At 52.9% G+C, this 17,121-nt stretch overlaps 1 protein-coding gene across 3 annotated transcripts in view; it reads left to right on the forward strand.

Annotated features, from left to right (window-relative positions):
- SCAP (SREBF chaperone) overlaps positions 1–17,086 on the forward strand; it is a 64,846-nt gene extending 47,760 nt beyond the window's left edge. For 2 of the 3 annotated variants that reach the window (XM_031044596.2, XM_005143975.3), the window contains exons 11-23: positions 5,020–5,118; positions 5,998–6,216; positions 7,450–7,865; positions 8,557–8,751; positions 9,663–9,864; positions 10,425–10,540; positions 10,647–11,217; positions 12,098–12,183; positions 12,542–12,624; positions 13,674–13,840; positions 14,425–14,505; positions 15,261–15,467; positions 15,668–15,913. In XM_031044596.2, the coding sequence (XP_030900456.1) occupies positions 5,020–5,118; positions 5,998–6,216; positions 7,450–7,865; positions 8,557–8,751; positions 9,663–9,864; positions 10,425–10,540; positions 10,647–11,217; positions 12,098–12,183; positions 12,542–12,624; positions 13,674–13,840; positions 14,425–14,505; positions 15,261–15,467; positions 15,668–15,913 (2,688 nt within the window). Of the gene's footprint in view, positions 1–5,019; positions 5,119–5,997; positions 6,217–7,449; positions 7,866–8,556; positions 8,752–9,662; positions 9,865–10,424; positions 10,541–10,646; positions 11,218–12,097; positions 12,184–12,541; positions 12,625–13,673; positions 13,841–14,424; positions 14,506–15,260; positions 15,468–15,667 lie in introns of all 3 variants that reach the window. The other variant, XM_031044597.2, reaches the window with a different exon arrangement.
- The last annotated feature ends 35 nt before the right edge of the window (positions 17,087–17,121 follow it).

The raw sequence follows: 17,121 nt of genomic DNA on the forward strand, positions 1-17,121 counted from the left end.
AGCAACCTGGTCTAGTGGAAGGGCATGGCAAGGGGTTGGAACTGGATGAGCTTTGAATGTCCCTTCTAACCCAAACCATTCTGTGATTTTGTGACTGAGGCTTGAAGGTGCTGCAGGAGCACAGTATGTCATATTCTGCTTCCCTCTCTGCCTGATTGGATTAAGAAGCTGTTAGTGGGAAATCCATACATCTGTACAAGGTGGCCTCTGGGAGCCAGCCTTTTGTCCAGCAGCTGCCCTTGCATCCTTCCAAGTGGCTGGGCTTACACATTCAGTTAATCCAGTAGCTGGCCCTGGATCCTTCTCTCTGTGGTTGCCTTACACAGACATGCGTGTGCACCTGAGTCTCTCAGTTGCCCAGAGTCCCTCTGGCAGTTGGCCTGGATCCCCTGGTCCATCTGTCTGCCAACTCCTCCATCTCTGTAGCTCAGGGACACGCACATTCCTGTCTCCCAAGCCACTCACTCTGCTCAACAGCTGCTTGGCTCAACAGTCATTAGTGATCACACGCCATCACTGATATGCTTCAGTTGATGGTGACCCAGACACATGAGCTGCACCTTGTAAGTGGATGTAAGGAAAAACCAAACCCCTACTGCAAAATACCTGCTTTGAGAATTAGGGTGGGCAGCCTGCCTGGGGCTCTTTTGCCAGACTGACACATCTATGAGGTTTTGCAATCACTGATACCACCATCTCTGTTTTCATGGGTGGGTAAATTGAAACCTCAAGGTAGAATGATCTGTCAGGGGTCATGTCATTAGGTCTGTATTGCGGTGAAAATAGCATCCAGGTCTTCTGCCTCGCAGCAGTGTGTTGCTTTCTCTGCTGCACAGCTCCCTTTTTAGGACTGTGCTTGCTGACTTGTATCAGGAGCCTGATGCCATTTGATTTCTGATCCTTGACTACATAGGGCTTGCTCCTGGTGAGGCACCTGAACAGCAGTGCTGCCTAGACAAACCTTCATCACTAATGCTGTAGCACCTCTGCAGCCAGACTGCAGGGAGCTGCCAGCCCTTTCTCTCTGGAAATTCCTAGCAGGCACAGTCAGCAAGCAAGGGCAGGAGCACCCAGTGTCTGCATAAGCTGGAGGCTACTCTGGGCCCTCACTAGGTTGTCACTGGCCACCATGTAGGTGCCCTTTGTGAGTGGGGTGAGTTGTGTGTATCCTTGCTTTAACATCAGGGACTCCCCCATAGAGCCTGCAGATTAAAGCCTAGGATAATCTAAGAGGATTAAACATTCAGGTTGGACTGGAGCACTCCAAGTTGAACTTGGCGGTTCCTGAGCTGCTCGCTCATTATCCCAAGAGGACAGCAAAAGAGGAGCTTTAGTGGAAATCCCCAGGCTACACCTGGCCATCTATTGTGGCCAGATTTTGTTTGTATTTGAAGCTGATTGCAGAGACTACTCAGCTCAGACACTGACACGATCCATCCTTTGGGTCTAAGTTGGGCTCGTTCATGTGCTATATCAGCATCTTTTGGCCTCTTGTTTCATGGTTGTGCTGCTTGACCTCAGAAAGTGAAACCTGATGGTGTCTGTGGAGCAAGTGTAGTGCCAGCAGCCCTGCCATGGGGACACCACTGGGACAGGTCACATCTCAAGTTGCTCTCTGCTGCGGAGGAGCTTGCACAGTGCACTGGTAACAAGAGATAGAAGAGTTGTGATCAAAGGGACAGGAAAGAGTCAGGTGGTGGGGTCAGTAGAACTATGGGAAGTACTGACACAATTGCTTCCACCCCTGTGTTATCTCTATTAAAGCACTCCTGTCTGTTACAGTGTTTTGACACATGTGATGACATAGAATAGAGTGACAGGTTTGGGATTGAAGGGATCTTAAAGCCCATCCAGTTCCAACCCCCTGCCATAGACAGTGACACCTTCCAACAGACCAGGTTGCTCCCAACCCCATCCAACCTGGCCTTGAACACTGCCAGGGATGGGGCAGCCACAGCTTCTCTGGGCAACCTGTGCCAGGGCCTCACCACCTTCACAGGGAAGAACTTCTTCCCAGTGTCTAATCTAAATCTACCCTTTGCTCATCCAGTCTCTGCTTTCCCCATGATCCTGTCTTTCCTTGGATGCTTGCTTTCTCCAGAGGAAGAATACGGCAGGGATGCTCTCTGTTAAAAGACTGACAGCTGCTCTGCTGAAGGCTGGTACAAGCCCCTTATCTTGGTCCTTGAGAGTGAAGGACACTGTGCAGATAATGTGCTGTAGTCACGTTGCAGAGTCCAAGGAAATCTGTCAGGAAGACATCCAGGCTGCGTAAATATGGCAAGGACCTTTGCTCCAGGCTATGAGGTGCTGGGGTCATGCAGGTGCGCTCTGGTACTGGTAATGACAAAAGAGGGAGGCATTTCTCTGCTGAAGGCTCTCGCCTGCCCCAAGGGCTGTAATGGATCTTACTTTCCTCAGTCACTGCAGTGCAACTCAGCAGAAAGGAATTTTCTGTGTTTGCCATGGCTGTCCTTGTACTAAAATAGTTCAGCTTCAGGTGGGAATTGTGCATCTGCTTAATTCATAGAATCACAGCATGGTCTGGGTTGGGAGAAACCTTAAAGCTCATCCCGTTCCAGGCCCCTGCCACGGGAAGGGACACTTTCCCTCATAACTGTGAGCAGCAATGAAATGCTCTTGCTTCGCATTGCATGTGTGTGCAGAGACCCCTCTTCTCCTGGCACTGTGTCACTGTTGAAGGCCCTCATCCTGTGCTTTCCATCTCTTATTTCCTACCTTCTTCTGAAGTTCACACACCAACAGCCAGTTCTGCACCTACTGAAATAACTTTGGGGTTTGCCACAGGGTTTGTAGCATTATTCAAGTGTAAGAAGATTGTAGATTTCCAGGGCTAGCAGCTTCAGGTGCCTAATTCTGTGTGGAGTAAGTGGAAGCATTAACAGAATTAATCTCTCTATGCAGAGCCTGCCACTGGGGGAGCCTGTGTTTGTCAAGGTCTGGGTGAAATCCAGATGGATGTTGCTTTCCTTCTGTTTTTCTCCCAGAGAGAAATCCTGGTTGAATTTTCAGCCTTGTGCTTTCAAAACCTGTCAGATGTATCTGTTGGTTGCTTATGTTTCAAGAACAGTTTGGACAGGATGGGGAGGCTTCAAGGTTTGTTTGAAGGTTTTAGGTAGCCTGTCAGGCCACCCTTTTCATTTCACTGGGCTGATGCTGGCCTCCAGGAAGACGCTGGGGTGGACATATGGAGGAGAACAAAAGAAATCCATCCCTGCGGCTTCTCCCCTTCCCTTTAGCTGGATGTGGCCTGGCTTGGTCTGCAGGCAGTGTGAATGCCACCCTTGGAGCACCAGCACAGGCAGTGAGCAGCAGTGGGTGTCTGCCAGCTCTGTCCTGCAAGTGAGGGCCAGATTCTTTAATCTTTTGTTTAGCCCAAGCATTTTTAGTCCCGCTTATGTTCAGCTCTTGATCTCCCCATTTTATGAGGTATTTTTTTGGGTCCTAACAGGAATTTGTACCTTCAGGGGAAATAAGATGCTTCTCAAAATACTTTAATTCTATGTTGCTGTGAAGTTTTGAGTGTAGTGAGGAGAGGGGATGGCCCTTGGCACTAACAGGGACTGAGGTATGAGCGTGGATTTGTTTTACAGAGGGACGTGGGAGCTGACTGCATTTCTGCAGCTGGGCAGAACCTTTTAATCCTTATTTTGGGAGGTGGGACAGTGCAAACCTCACGAAGTTCTACAAGGTCAAGTGCAAGGTCCTACACCTGGATCAGGGCAATTCCAAGCACAAATACTGGCTGGGGGAGACTGGGGTGAGAGCAGCTCTGAGGAGAAGGACTTGAAGGCGTTGGTTCATGAGAAGGTCACCATGACCACCAACATAAGAAGGATGTGGAGCTGTTGGAGTGAGTCCAGAGGAGGCCATAAAGGTGCTCCGAGGGCTGGACCACCTCTGCTATGGAGACAGGCTGAGAGAGCTGGGCTTGATCAGCCTGGAGAAGAGAAGGCTCCAGGGATACCCCAGAGCAGCTTCCAGTGCCTAAAGGGGCCGACAAGAAAGCTGGAGAGGGGCTTTTGACAAGGGCAGGTAGGAACAGGACAAGGGGGAATGGATTTAAACTGACAGAGGGGAGATTTAGCTGAGATGTGAGGAAGAAGTTCTTCCCTGTGAGGGTGGTGAGGCCCTGGCACAGGTTGCCCAGAGAAGCTGTGGCTGCCCCATCCCTGGCAGTGTTCAGGGCCAGGTTGGATGGGGCTTGGAGCAAACCTGGTCTAGTCGAAGGTGTCCCTGCTGTGGCAGGGGGTTGGAACTGGATGAGCTTTAAGGTCCCTTCCAACCTGGGCTTCCAGGATTCTAGGATTGTGATGGTTTCTGCAGTGACACCTGCTGGGGAAAGCGGAGCATTGCAGGAAGTTTATGAAGCACCGGCTTTTCCCCATCTGCTTCTTATTTGGAGAGCTCTGAGGGTGTTGGTATGGGACTTCTTTTCCATGTGCATAGGGATGAAATTTGCCCATCAAATGAACATTAGCCAAAAGTGTTATTTAAGCAGAACTTTTTTGTCGGGGCCCTGGAGAATGGCTCCAAACAAGTATGTGGGTGTACAGTGACTTCCATGGTCTGTCTGTGGTTGGAGAGAGATTGATCTGGTTTCTTGGGCAGCCTGTGTTCCCAGAGGAGTTTTAAACCAGGGTGGAGGTTTATAGGTAAAAGGCAGGAGACTCATTGCTGGAGGCCGAGAGCTCTGGCTGCAGCCCTGCCATGGGTTTGTGAACTGGGAAAACATCCTCTGCTGGTTTTTCTTATGGCGCTGTGATGTTTTATGGCTACAAAGAACAACAAATGTGAGTCCGAGTAAATACGCTCTTGAGTTAACACACAGACTTTTCCATCATTAAACCCTCAGCTATTACAACTTATGGATTATGGAATTTGTCAGTCAAATACCCCAGGCCTGCACTCTGGCCAAGAGTTTGCCGAGTTTCCCTTTTTCTGAAGTTGGAATACTTACTGTTGTTGCCATAGCTAACCTGTGTATCCCGTCTGCAGGAGTTCTGCCTCTTTGCTGTGGTTGGCCTGGTGTCTGACTTCTTTCTGCAGATGTTTTTCTTCACTACAGTGCTGTCCATTGACATTCGCCGTATGGAGGTAAGGAAGGGCCAAGCACATGGGGGTTTGCCTTGGGTTTTCCTTCCCTGCTGTTGCAGAAGGATAAAGGAAGCACAGCCTGTGATTTTTCACACTAAAGAGAGAAGACCAGTCCGTAAAAGCTCTGGGGCAGTACTTGCTGGTTAGATGTGTACAGGGATTGGGGGCAGGACACCTGAGGGAACAAGATACCCTCAGGTAAATAAACATGGAGATTTGAGGTAAAAAAAAACAACCGTGTCCTGGGCTGCATCCCCAGCAGTGTGACCAGCAGGTCATGGGAGGAGATTTTCCCCCTTGGCTCTGCTCTTGTGAGACCCCCCCTGCAGCCCTGCATCCAGCTCTGGGGCTCCAGCATAAGAAGGAGCTGGAGCTGTTGGAGCGAAGCCAGAGGAGGCCACAAAAATGCCTGAAGGGCTGGAGCACCTCTGCTATGGAGACAGGCTGAGAGAGCTGGGCTTGTTCAACCTGGAGAAGAGAAGGCTCCAGGGACATCTTAGAGGGCAAGGGTAGGACAAATGGGAAGCTGTGGCTGCCCCATCCCTGGCAGTGTTCAAGGCCAGGTTGGACGGGGCTTGGAGCAACTGGTCTAGTGGAAGGTGTCCCTGCCTGTGACAGGGGGTTGGAACTGGGTGAGCTTTGCGTCCCTTCCAGCCCAAACCATTCTGGGATTCTGGGATTCAATGAAGTGGCCTGGAAGCAGACATGGTGGCAGTTGACCATGGCTGCTTGAAGAAGACATTATGTGCTGGAGAGAAGCTGGGACAGATTGTCCTGAGGGAGAAAGCGGGGACCCTGTGTCAGACATAGACCTGTCCCACATTTCTCTCAAGGGGTCTCCTTCGTGCTGCTCTCCCACGTTTGCTGTTCTCTCTGCAGCTTGCTGACCTGAACAAGCGGTTGCCAGCAGAAGCCTGCCTGCCCCCAGCGAAGCCCGTCAGCCGCGCTCAGCGCTACGAGCGGCAGCCAGCGCTGCGGCCTGCCACCCCCCACACCATCACCCTGCAGCCATCCTCCTTCAGGAACCTGCGCCTGCCAAAGAGGCTGCGCGTCATTTACTTCTTTGCCAGGACCCGGCTGGCCCAGAGGCTCATCATGGTAAGCAGTGTGGGGTTTGTTAGCTGGTGTCCCTGCACACTCATCTGAACCAAACAGGCTTCTGGGGGGGAAACAAGACCAACATTCTCATGCATCCGTGTTCCACTGCAAGACTTATACTGCCTTGTGGTAAATCCAGTTCAAGAGGTGCACATCACTGTGCACGCATCGGCTCCAGGGCTCTGCTGTTTGCATGATGGTAGTGGGTAATTTTCTGATACTTGCTTTGAGACAAAAATCTGCTTTTATATAAGCAGGTTTGTAAGGACCTTATGAGCAGAGAAGGAAGACTTCTACAGAGCAGAAATCATAGTTTTAGTTCCCGCAGCTAATGTGGAATAAAGACATGGGGGTATTTTGCTACATGACAGGCTGAGGCTTTTCCTTGTGCAGGTGTAACTGCAGTGGTTACACCAGTTACTGCCCCTGCTTGTCCTCTCCATCCCTGTTCTGCATGTCTGTAATGGAAGTGGAAGAATTTGTGTACTCCTCAGCTCCACAAGCCAGTCTAGTCTGTTACTGTCAGCTACCACTGCTGGCAGTTTAAGTTCAACTAACACATCAGTTTAGGAAGCAAGACTGCTGTAGTAGGTCTGCTGGAGTTCATGACCCAGAACCTGCATTAACCCTTTCCAGCCCAATTTGAGGGTGGCAGAGGTGCTGGTCCCAGCACCAGTGAGGAGTCTCCTTCCTACTGCTCATTTATGTGGGACAAGTGGGATTTCTGCCATCAGGTTGAGTTGGATGGCTCACGGAGAAGTAATGCTCAGTTTTGTGTGTGCTGTGCAACCTCTCCCAGTCACAGAATCATAGAGTGGTTTGGGTTGGAAAGGACCTAAAGCTCATCCAGTTCCAACCCCCTGCCATGGGCAGGGATACCTTGGACTAGATGATGTCGCCCAAGGCTCTGTCCAGTCTGGCCTTGACCATTGCTAGGGATGGAACATTTAACTGCTTCCCTAGGCAACCCATTCCAGTGCCTTACCACCCTCACAGTAAAGAACTTCTTTATATCTAACCTGAACTTCCCCTGTTTAAGTTTAAACCCATTACCCCTTGTACCATCACTGATCCTCTTAGAGGGGAAGAGTCTGCTGAGAGTAAGACTCTTAAGTTCAGGGTGTACCCTGGGCTGGAATCAGCTGTTGATCAGCTCAGAGAACTGGTGAGGTGCCTGGAGGTGGAGCGTGAGGGCCATGAACTAATGGGCTTGTCTCTGCTCATCGTCTGTAGGCTGGGACGGTGATCTGGATTGGAATCCTGGTTTACACGGATCCTGCTGGTCTACGCACCTACCTCACGTCACAGGTCACCGAACAAAGTCCTTTGGGTGAGGCAGGTCTGCCTCCAATGCCTGTTCCTGGAGGGGTCCTACCTGCTGGGGACCCCAAGATTGATCTCTCAGTCTTCCCATCGGACCCAATACAGCTGTTGGAAAACCAGACACAGCAGCGTGAGCAGAAGTCAGGGCTGGAGACAAACCAGCACACTTGGGCCCAAGGACCAGAGGGCAAAGGGAATGGACAGACGGAGCTTGGAGCTGAAGCAGAGGTTACCTGGGGAGCAGAGGATGAAGAGATTTGGAGGAAACTTTCCTTCAGACACTGGCCATCCCTGTTCAGCTACTACAACATCACTCTGGCCAAAAGGCAAGTGGGCTGGCATCGAGCGCCGCAGCACTTGCAGTTGTGGACTTGACCCGAAGCGTTTTTCTTTCATCTGTTCTTTATCCTTCTGAGCTAGATAATTTGTGTTCCATGTGACTCACTCCAGAAGTGTAAAGGCCCTCATGTGTGGTTCAGAGGTACCAAACTCTCCAGGGCTGTCTGTCTGAGAATAAGGGTTGTGTTTCTCTCTGTGCCATTGGGTGTATTGAAGATAAGAATTGGTAGCAGTTCAGTCTTCCTTTACCCTGGAGGTGATGGTTAGAATTTTGTAAAACAATAGGTACTCATCTGTGAATGATGGGGGTGATGCATGTGAGGAACAGAGACATCTGAGCTGAGAAAACTTCATGGTGAGATCTTCTGACCTACAGGAAACTGGACCAGATGCTATATCCCTACTTCAATCTGTGTACATTTGATCTCATCAGTAGTTCATTCTCCTGGTGGCTCTTAACCTCTCCCATGGAGTTAAGGGTTAGGACCTAGGAAATATTTTCAGAGAAAAAGATGTCAAAGGAGGTCTTTAGTTTAGAATACCTAAAGCCACTGCTCTGAAAGTGCATGCTGAGACCTTGGCTGCTGGTGAGGGAATGATCTGTGTTATCTATTAGGATATTTGTGGGGGTTTTGTGTTTGTTGTTCCTAAGCTGTTCTCATCTTTCTGTTCCTTCAGGTACATCAGCATCCTTCCAGCAATCCCTGTCACGCTGTATCTGAACCCACAAGAGGCCTTAGAAGTGCGGCATCCCCAGGAGGCAAACCGCTACCACCCCTTCTTGTCTTCAAGCAGCGGAAAGCTGGATGCTCAAGCTCAGCCTGACCAAGCCTCATCCAAGCTGCAAGGGCACCAGGATGTCACTCTTTACAAGTAAGTCATAGAATCCTAGAAGCCCAGGTTGGAAGGGCCCTTAAAGCCCATCCAGTTCCAACCTCCTGCCACAGGCAGGGACACCTTCCACCAGACCAGGTTGCTCCCCATCCAACCTGGCCTTGAACACTGCCAGGGATGGGGCAGCCACAGCTTCTCTGGGCAACCTGTGCCAGGGCCTCACCACCATCACAGGGAAGAACTTCTTCCTCAGATCTCATCTCAATCTCCCCTCTGTCAGTTTAAAGCCATTCCCCCTTGTCCTGTCCCTTCCTGCCCTTGTCAGAAGTCCTTCTTATGTTGTTACTCCAAAGCTGGATGCAGGACTGCAGGGGGACACCAGAGCAGAGGAGAGGGGGAGAATCCCCTCCCTCGCTCTGCTGGTCACACTGCTGGTGATGCAGCCCAGGGCATGGTTGGTTTCTGGGCTGGAAGCGCACACTGCTGGGTCATGGGGAGCTTCTCATGGACCAACAGCCCCAAGTCCTTCTTCTCAGGGCTGCTCTCAGTCCAATCTCCCTCAGTCTGTGTCTGTGCTTGGGATTGCCCCGAGCCATGTGCAGGACCTTGCACTTGGCCCTGTAGAACTCCACACCAGCCCAAGGACCTTCCTTTCCTACTGAGAGGACAGACTCACAGCTTGCTGTCCAAATTGGCGATCTGGCTAGGTATTACCCTGATCCCATCTTCTTAAAGTCTTATTGCTGTGTACTTTTCTTCTTGAGAAATCTGAAATCTTGTGGACATGGTCATTTTGCCATTAAAAAAACTCTCATTTTCCACAAATCACTGTGGACCAGGAGCATGTGTGATACTTTAATGGTATTTTTCAGAGTCTCTCTGTGGATTAGTAATTGGATCTTTTCTCTCACCTTCTCTTTGTCCCTGCGTCCCTTTGTCTCTCCCACCAGGGTGGCTGCTCTGGGTCTGGCCTCGGGCATTATCCTGGTGCTCCTGCTCTTCTGCCTGTACAAGGTGTTCTGCCCCAAGAACTACGGGCAGAACGGGATCTCACACAGCCGGAGGAAGAGAGGGGACCTGCCCTGTGACGATTACGGCTACTCCCCACCCGAGACAGAGATTGTCCCCTTGGTGCTCAGGGGTCACCTCATGGTAGGTCCATGTAAGAACGGGAGTGATCCTCACAAGAAAGGCATTTTACCGACTTGTGTCACGCATCTTCTCTTTTCTTGGGTTATTATTTAAACAACAGAGCCCACAAAGGACACAGCAGCTTTGCAGGCTTAGTGCAACACAGCAGTGGAGTCTGGCACCCAGCAGGATGCTCAGTTCACTCTGTTTTCTTGAGGGGAAGGATGTTTCTGTCTACTCAGAGATGAAACAAGGAATTCAGACATCCGGTTAGATAGAGTTTGAAATGCTGTATGGTGTTTTCCAGAGAAGCTGCACCTCTTTCCTGATTCTCCTGTCTCTTTGGGCTGTACTTTGTCACGGAAAGGGGAGACAGACAGAATCTTTGATTTACAGTAGTCTAGAGCACATCTCAACACAGGGCGAAGATCTGCTTGTGTTCTCAGTGTATCCTTATGTTTCTTAGCCAGCCATGGAGTTTAGACATAATTTATCATCTGTATAATTCCTCAGCTGCATGGAAGGTGGTTGTCAGGATCCGGAGGGCTCAGTGGTGCAATGTGCTTGCTCTTCCTTCCCAGGACATCGAATGTCTGGCTAGTGATGGGATGTTGCTCGTCAGCTGCTGCCTGGTGGGCCAGATCCGTGTGTGGGATGCTCAGACTGGTGACTGCCTCACTGTTATTCCCAAACCAAGGTGAGTGGGGTCACGCTGCTCAGCAGCTGATGCAAACCCTGTGTGAGAAACCAGCCCTCTCCAGCAGCAGAGGCAGGAGGGCTGGATGCTTAATACTGTGTTTTAGGTTGCGACGAGACAGCAGCGGCATCTTTGACTACCAGGAAAGCTGGGATCACAGTCCTGATGGCAAGAATGGTCTGGAAGACTCTTTTGAGAACAGCCACCAGCTCAAAAGGATTCTCAGCCCGCCGCAGCCACCGCTCTTCTGTGACCAGCCAGACCTCACGTCTCTCATCGACACCAACTTCTCCGAGCAAGTGAAGGTGGCCGAGTCCGAGACGCGGCTCCGCTCGGTGGGCAGTCGCCAGAAGGAGACCGGGTACGACTTCAGCAGCCTGGTGGGTAAAGCATATGAAGAGCACAGCTCCTCCAATTCCATGAGCTTCACGGGCCTCTCAGCCCCGCACGGACAGGCTGGATTCTGCACGGGGAGCAGCAGAGCCCGCTCCCTGGGCTGCGGGAGTGAGGAGGGAGGCTGCAGTGCCCGCAGGAGGAGCCTGGGGGATGAGTCTTTTACGGGATTTGACAAAGCCTCACCTCTTCCTTCCTGGGGAGGAGACTTGGAGAGCTCTGTCTGGAGCCTGGACCTGCAAGGGAATCTGATTGTGGCCGGCCGGAGTAACGGGAAGCTGGAGGTGAGGAGCAAGGCTTGCTGCAGCACTGGTGCTCTAGAGAGCTCTAAAGCTTGCCATGTCTGTAAGTGATGTGGCTGGTCAGTCATGATATAAAGTAAAATGAGCAGGAATTCTGTAGGAATTATACAGGTCTTGAAAGCAAATTTTGATCAGAAATTCAAATCATTCAAAGTGAGAAACTTCCAGAATTAGCTTGATCTTCACTTCATTTTTGGCAATCAGGTTAGAATTTTTCCCTCAGAGTAAATACAGAGTTTTGGGGTGTTTTAAACAAATACATTTTGACACAAATCTGTCAATGATTTCCAACCTGGCTCTAGTCCTTCCCACCAGGGAACAGACACAGACCGGTCACTCTATTGTGTTTCTTTGTCCTTTTGAGCTCAGATACCTTCTCCTGAGCAGCCCCCTCAAAACTGACTGAATTTTGCTGCCAAATCTTGTCTCCCGCCCACATCACAAGATTGCTTCATGCTCAGAACAGGGCAGATGTGGGATTCAGCAGGAGCAGGGAGGGGTGTTGTGGAGATAGGGATGAGGGGGCATGCAGCCGGAGCCCATGCTGCCACAGGGCATATGTTTAGTAGCATTTGTGGTGACCCCGGTAAGAAAGGTCTGCAGGTTTTGAAGTATTAATTACAATTCAGTGGAATTAGCACCGGAATGAAGAAGAGGATGGTGTGATCGTACATCCCTCCTGTTGTGGCAGCCCCGTGTTGTAATTACAAGTGCCAAGAGGGAGCTGGGTGCAGGCTCCTTCATTAAAATCAGGCAGTTAAGGGAGCTGGGGGGATGTATGTGGCTGTTACGTGGATCACACCTCCCTGATATACAGTGCTCTCCTGGCCAGGATCACAGCAGTAACCCCTTCTCTTTCCAGGTCTGGGATGCTATCGAGGGCACCCTCCGCAGCAGTAATGATGAAGGTCAATCTGGCATCACAGCGCTCGTCTTCCTGAACAACAGGTAATTGTGGTGTGCTCAGTCATCTCCTGCAAGAGGAGAGTGCATGGTGTAAGGGAGGACCCTGGCTCTGAGCCTCCTGGCACAAGAGGTCCAACAGCTCCAGCTGGCAGAGGCTCAGCTGGGAAGTCATAGAATCCCAGACTGGTTTGGGTTGGAAGGGACCTTAAAGCTTATCCAGTTCCTGCCATGAGCAGGGACACCTTCCCCTAGACCAGGTTGCTCCAAGCCTCCAGGTTGCCTCCAATCCTCACGGGGGAAGTCTGCATGGTTGGTGTTCTGCCTTGGTGCAGTCTCCAGGCTCCTTTCACTGTCGGAGCAGGGAAGGGTCTCTCCTCACGTGCCTGTGTTTCTCCCTCAGGATCGTCGCTGCCCGGTTGAACGGCTCTTTAGATTTCTTCTCGCTAGACACACACACATCCTTGAACCACCTCCAGTTCCGAGGTAAGCGAGTGCCCGAGCGTGCTGTGCACATGTGAGCTCTCCAGTCCTCCTCTTCTCCCCTTGCTTCCCAGTACCTGACTCTTCCTCACCTCACACCAACTTCAGCTTTCATAATAACACCATGCTCCAAAACACCCCCTGCTGCTGCAGGATGCTGAGCCAGATGCTGTGAAGAGTGCAGGGATACTTTGGGAGTTCCCTATTTAGGGAGGATGCCTCAAGTGTGGGTTTTCTCTAGTGCACAGCTCTGGAGGTTGAGACATGCGTTCCAGGGTCAGCTCTGACCCATACCTCTTCCCCATTCCTCACCTCTCCTTCAGCAAGGTGTATTTGCCCTATTGCCTTCACCTCCCACATCTTGTACACTATGCAGCCCCACACACAAAAGCACCACACACAAAACTTGATGTAACCGGTTTGCAGTGTAGTGGCTGCTTTGGTTCTGGAGGCCCTTGGAGGGAAGAGAAACCCTGGGAGAATGGCTGCATTCCTGGAGGGATGTCCTGGGTTCTGCAAGCTGTAGATGTGGAAGTAGAGCAGGTTCTGCAGGAAAGGACTGCCTGTGGAAATTACTTTTCCCTATGGAGTGTGGAGAGCCTTGTGCCCAGCTCTGTGTTCTGCCTATGACCAGGGAATTGCAGAGCTCTTGGGCTTCAGGGACCTCAGTCTTGCAGCGACTGATAGTGTAGGGGCTGCTACTCTTCAAAGCCGAGTTCTGCTGCTGAGGACCCTGTTGGAGACCCCCACTTCAGTTTTCCCTGAGCACTGGGCAGCTGTAGCTTCTGTTGGTGCCAGCCAGAGCGCTGAGTGTGCGGCTCCTTGAAGGAGAACCAGGTTTAAATTCCAGTTGTAAAATCATAGAATAGAATCCTGGAATAGTGTGGGTTGGAAGGGACCTCAAAGCTCATCCAGTTCCAAGCCTGTGCCGTGGGCATGGGCACTTTCCAGTAGACCAGGTTGCTTCAAGCCGTGTCCAGCTGGGTGCTCTTACTCCTGGAGCATAAGGCTGCACCTGCTGGAGTGAGGACTTCCCACGTGTCTCACCACAGGTGCCCCAAGCAGGAGCAGCATCCCGTCCTCGCCGGTGTTCAGCAGCAGCGACATCATCCTGTGTCAGCTCACCCACACCGTCTCCTGTGCCCACCAGAAGCCGATCACGGCGCTGAAGGCTGCAGCAGGGCGGCTGGTCACTGGGAGCCAGGACCACACTCTGAGGGTAAGGCTCTGCCCTGTAACCGGAGGGGTGCGCGTGCTTTTCTATCCCATTGCCGCTGTGGGACATGAGCTCTTCTGTGTGGGCAGGAGCTGATGTCTATGTGCAAGAGGTAGGTGAGCAGCTGGGGTGGGGGTTGGAGCCCAATCTAATCTAGTGCATTCGTGAAGCTCCCATGTTGTATCCGTCTGCTTGGATACCCTCGGAAAGGGTGGAAAGACAGAGCCCTGTGTGAGCTGTCTGCCCAAGCAGAGCAAGAGATTCTCTTGCCTTAGGGCTGGGTGACTTCAGGAGTAGCCAGGTCTGGGTTCTGGGGTACCCCCTGTCTTCTCATCCCTTCCAGCAGCAGCTGTCCCCTTCAGGCATGCATGTCACTTCCCGACAGGCATTGCCCCATTGCTCCCTTCCCCTTCCTCACTGTCCCGAATTGCTGACAGGCTCCAGCTCTGCTCAGAGAGGGGGACAGCAGTAGAATCATAGAATAGAATAGTAAGGAGGGTAAAGTGGGATCAGCTGCCTCATTAGCAGTGTGGCTCTAGGACATGGCTGCCCGATGGACACTTACCTCTGCCTCCTCCACCCTGCAGGTGTTCCGGCTGGAGGACTCCTGCTGTTTGTTCACACTGCAGGGTCACTCAGGAGCCATCACAGCCGTGTACATCGACCAGGTAAGGTGCAGAACAGCCTTTATGTCTGGCTGCTGAGCCAGCGCTTCAGCCAGAGGAACCCCTCTCCTGGTTTGCATCCAGGGAAGCTGATGTGTGCTTCTCCAAGGATGCAGAGGCATTGCTGACCACTGTGACTGCGTGCTCACCTTGTGACTTACAAGCCTGGAGAAGGCTCCAGGGAGGCCTTAGAGCAGCTTCCACTGCCTAAAGGGACTACAAGAAAGCTGGAGAGGGGCTTTTGACAAGGGCAGGTGGGGACAGGACAAGGGGGAATGGATTTAACCTGACAGAGGGGAGATTGAGATGGGATCTGAGGAAGAAGTTCTTCCCTGTGAGGGTGGTGAGGCCCTGGCACAGGTTGCCCAGAGAAGCTGTGGCTGCCCCATCCCTGGCAGTGTTCAAGGCCAGGTTGGACAGGGCTTGGAGCAACCTGGTCTGGTGGAAGGTGTCCCTGCCTGTGGCAGGGGTTGGAACTGGATGGCCTTTAAGGTCTTCAACCAAACCATTCTGTGATTCTTTGATTCCCACACAGCTCACCTGTTCCCTGGTCATGGTTTTGCCTCCCTGCCCTGTTTGGAGCAGGAAAGCCCTGTTTCCGCTGTACCCATGCTGGTGCTTAGCAAGTGTTTCTCTACAGAACTGGCCTTGGTGCTCAGCCCCTTCCTGTGTCTGTGGCACAGCAAAGCCCTGGGCTGTGCTGCAGAGGTCACTGTCTTCTTCTGAGCTTCCTGTCCTGCTCTGCTGTCTCCTTGCAGACGATGGTGCTGGCGAGCGGGGGCCAGGACGGTGCCATCTGCCTGTGGGATGTGCTGACAGGGAGCAAGGTCAGCCACATGTATGCCCACCGAGGGGACGTCACGTCCCTCACCTGCACAACGTCCTGCGTCATCAGCAGCGGCTTGGACGATGTCATCAGCATCTGGGACCGCAGCTCGGGAATCAAGCTCTATTCAATCCAGCAGGTTGGTGGCCAGGGAAGGGTTAAGGGTGCTCCTGCACTTGCATGGACCCCCTGGAGCCAGAACCCCTGGTGGCTCCACAGCCTCTTCCCAGCGGTGGCATAGGCTGGCCACAGACTGCTGCCTGCCCTTGCAGGGGAATTCCTGTCCTGTTGGGTACCTGCAGTGGGCTCAGTGCACTGATGTGCTCTCATTCCATGCAGGAGATGGGCTGTGGTGCCAGCCTGGGCGTCATCTCCGACAACCTGCTGGTGACGGGTGGCCAGGGCTGCGTTTCCTTCTGGGACATCGGCTATGGTGACCTGCTCCAGACTGTCTACCTGGGGAAGAGCAACGAGTCGCAGCCGGCACGGCAGATCCTGGTGCTGGAGAATGCTGCCATCGTCTGCAACTTTGGGAGTGAGCTCAGCCTGGTCTATGTGCCCTCAGTACTGGAGAAACTGGACTGAGGAGGATGGGCCGAAGCCTGGCTGGAGGGGAGAGGTGTGCAGCTAAAGGGACAGGGACAACAGCTCCATCATGCTGCCCCTGCCCCTGTTGCCATCTCACCCTGTAAACTGCTCTGTCACCCACAGAATGGCCTGCAGGGCCTCTTTGCCCCGCTCCAGCATCTTCCATGTGGGCTCTGCAGATGCGCAACAGTCCTGAGGCCAAGAGGGGCTTGGGGATGCTCTGGCACCCTGCTCAGAATGGGGATGAGGAGTAGGGGGGTGGCTCCACTGGTTGGGGAGACCAAGCAACAGTGGCACATGTTGAGGAGCCTCAGTACCTGTTGCTTTGTGGGAGCTGTGCTGAGCTGGGTCCAGCTCCATCACAGCAGGGTCCAGCTGTTCCCAGCCCTTCATGCAGTGGGGCAGGAGCAGGGCAGTGTTCCCCGCCCCACACAGAGAACATCCTGGGCTAGGAGTGAGTCCCAGCACCAAGCCCAGCAGCAGCAGGTCCTGGGTCTGACCTCGCCTGGGCACTTGGCTTGGCCTCCACGTGCCTTAGAGGCCCCAGCCTGCCCCTGCCCTATTTATTTATATGCTGTATATATTTATTTATTACGGCAGGAGAGTGCCAGCCCTTGCTGCACCCAGCCCCTTGGGCCCCGCTCAGCCCTCCTGGCTGCCCTTCCTGGCTTCTCCTTCCTTCACCCAGTTTGCAGCAATAGCACCTTCCTCCTCCTCCTCCCACTGCGGGGCCAGAGGAGGCTTTTCTCAGGTTGGGAGCGGGCAGGCAGCCCTTGCGCCCATCCTGCCTGCAGGCCTGGGGGAGCCGGGCAGGCTGGCAGAGCCGTGGGGGACCCCTATGCTCCTCCATCACTGCAGGCCGGGAGCTCTGCTCCCCCCACAGCTGCACCCCAGGGGCCTGGCTGCTGCCCCACCAGCAGAGCCAGGGCCGGACCCTTCCCCACCGCTCTCAGCCCTTGTGTCAATCGTTAACCGAACCCTGGTGATTGTAGAGGCAGCGCCACGGGCCCCTGGGGGAGCAGGGCCGGGGGGTCCCCGGGGAGCCCTCTGCCTCCGCCGCGGGTGGCCTTAGCCCGGCTGTACGCTTTGTGCTGTACAGGGGACGCTTTTGTACCGGATCATGTTTTGTAACGTGTACGAGGACACCTCCAGTAAACGGAACTAACCTGAGCGTGGCTGCACCCTCCTCCCCGCGCCGGCAGCAC

The sequence above is a fragment of the Melopsittacus undulatus genome, chromosome 1 (genome assembly GCF_012275295.1).
Source record: "Melopsittacus undulatus isolate bMelUnd1 chromosome 1, bMelUnd1.mat.Z, whole genome shotgun sequence".
NCBI lineage: Eukaryota > Metazoa > Chordata > Aves > Psittaciformes > Psittaculidae > Melopsittacus > Melopsittacus undulatus.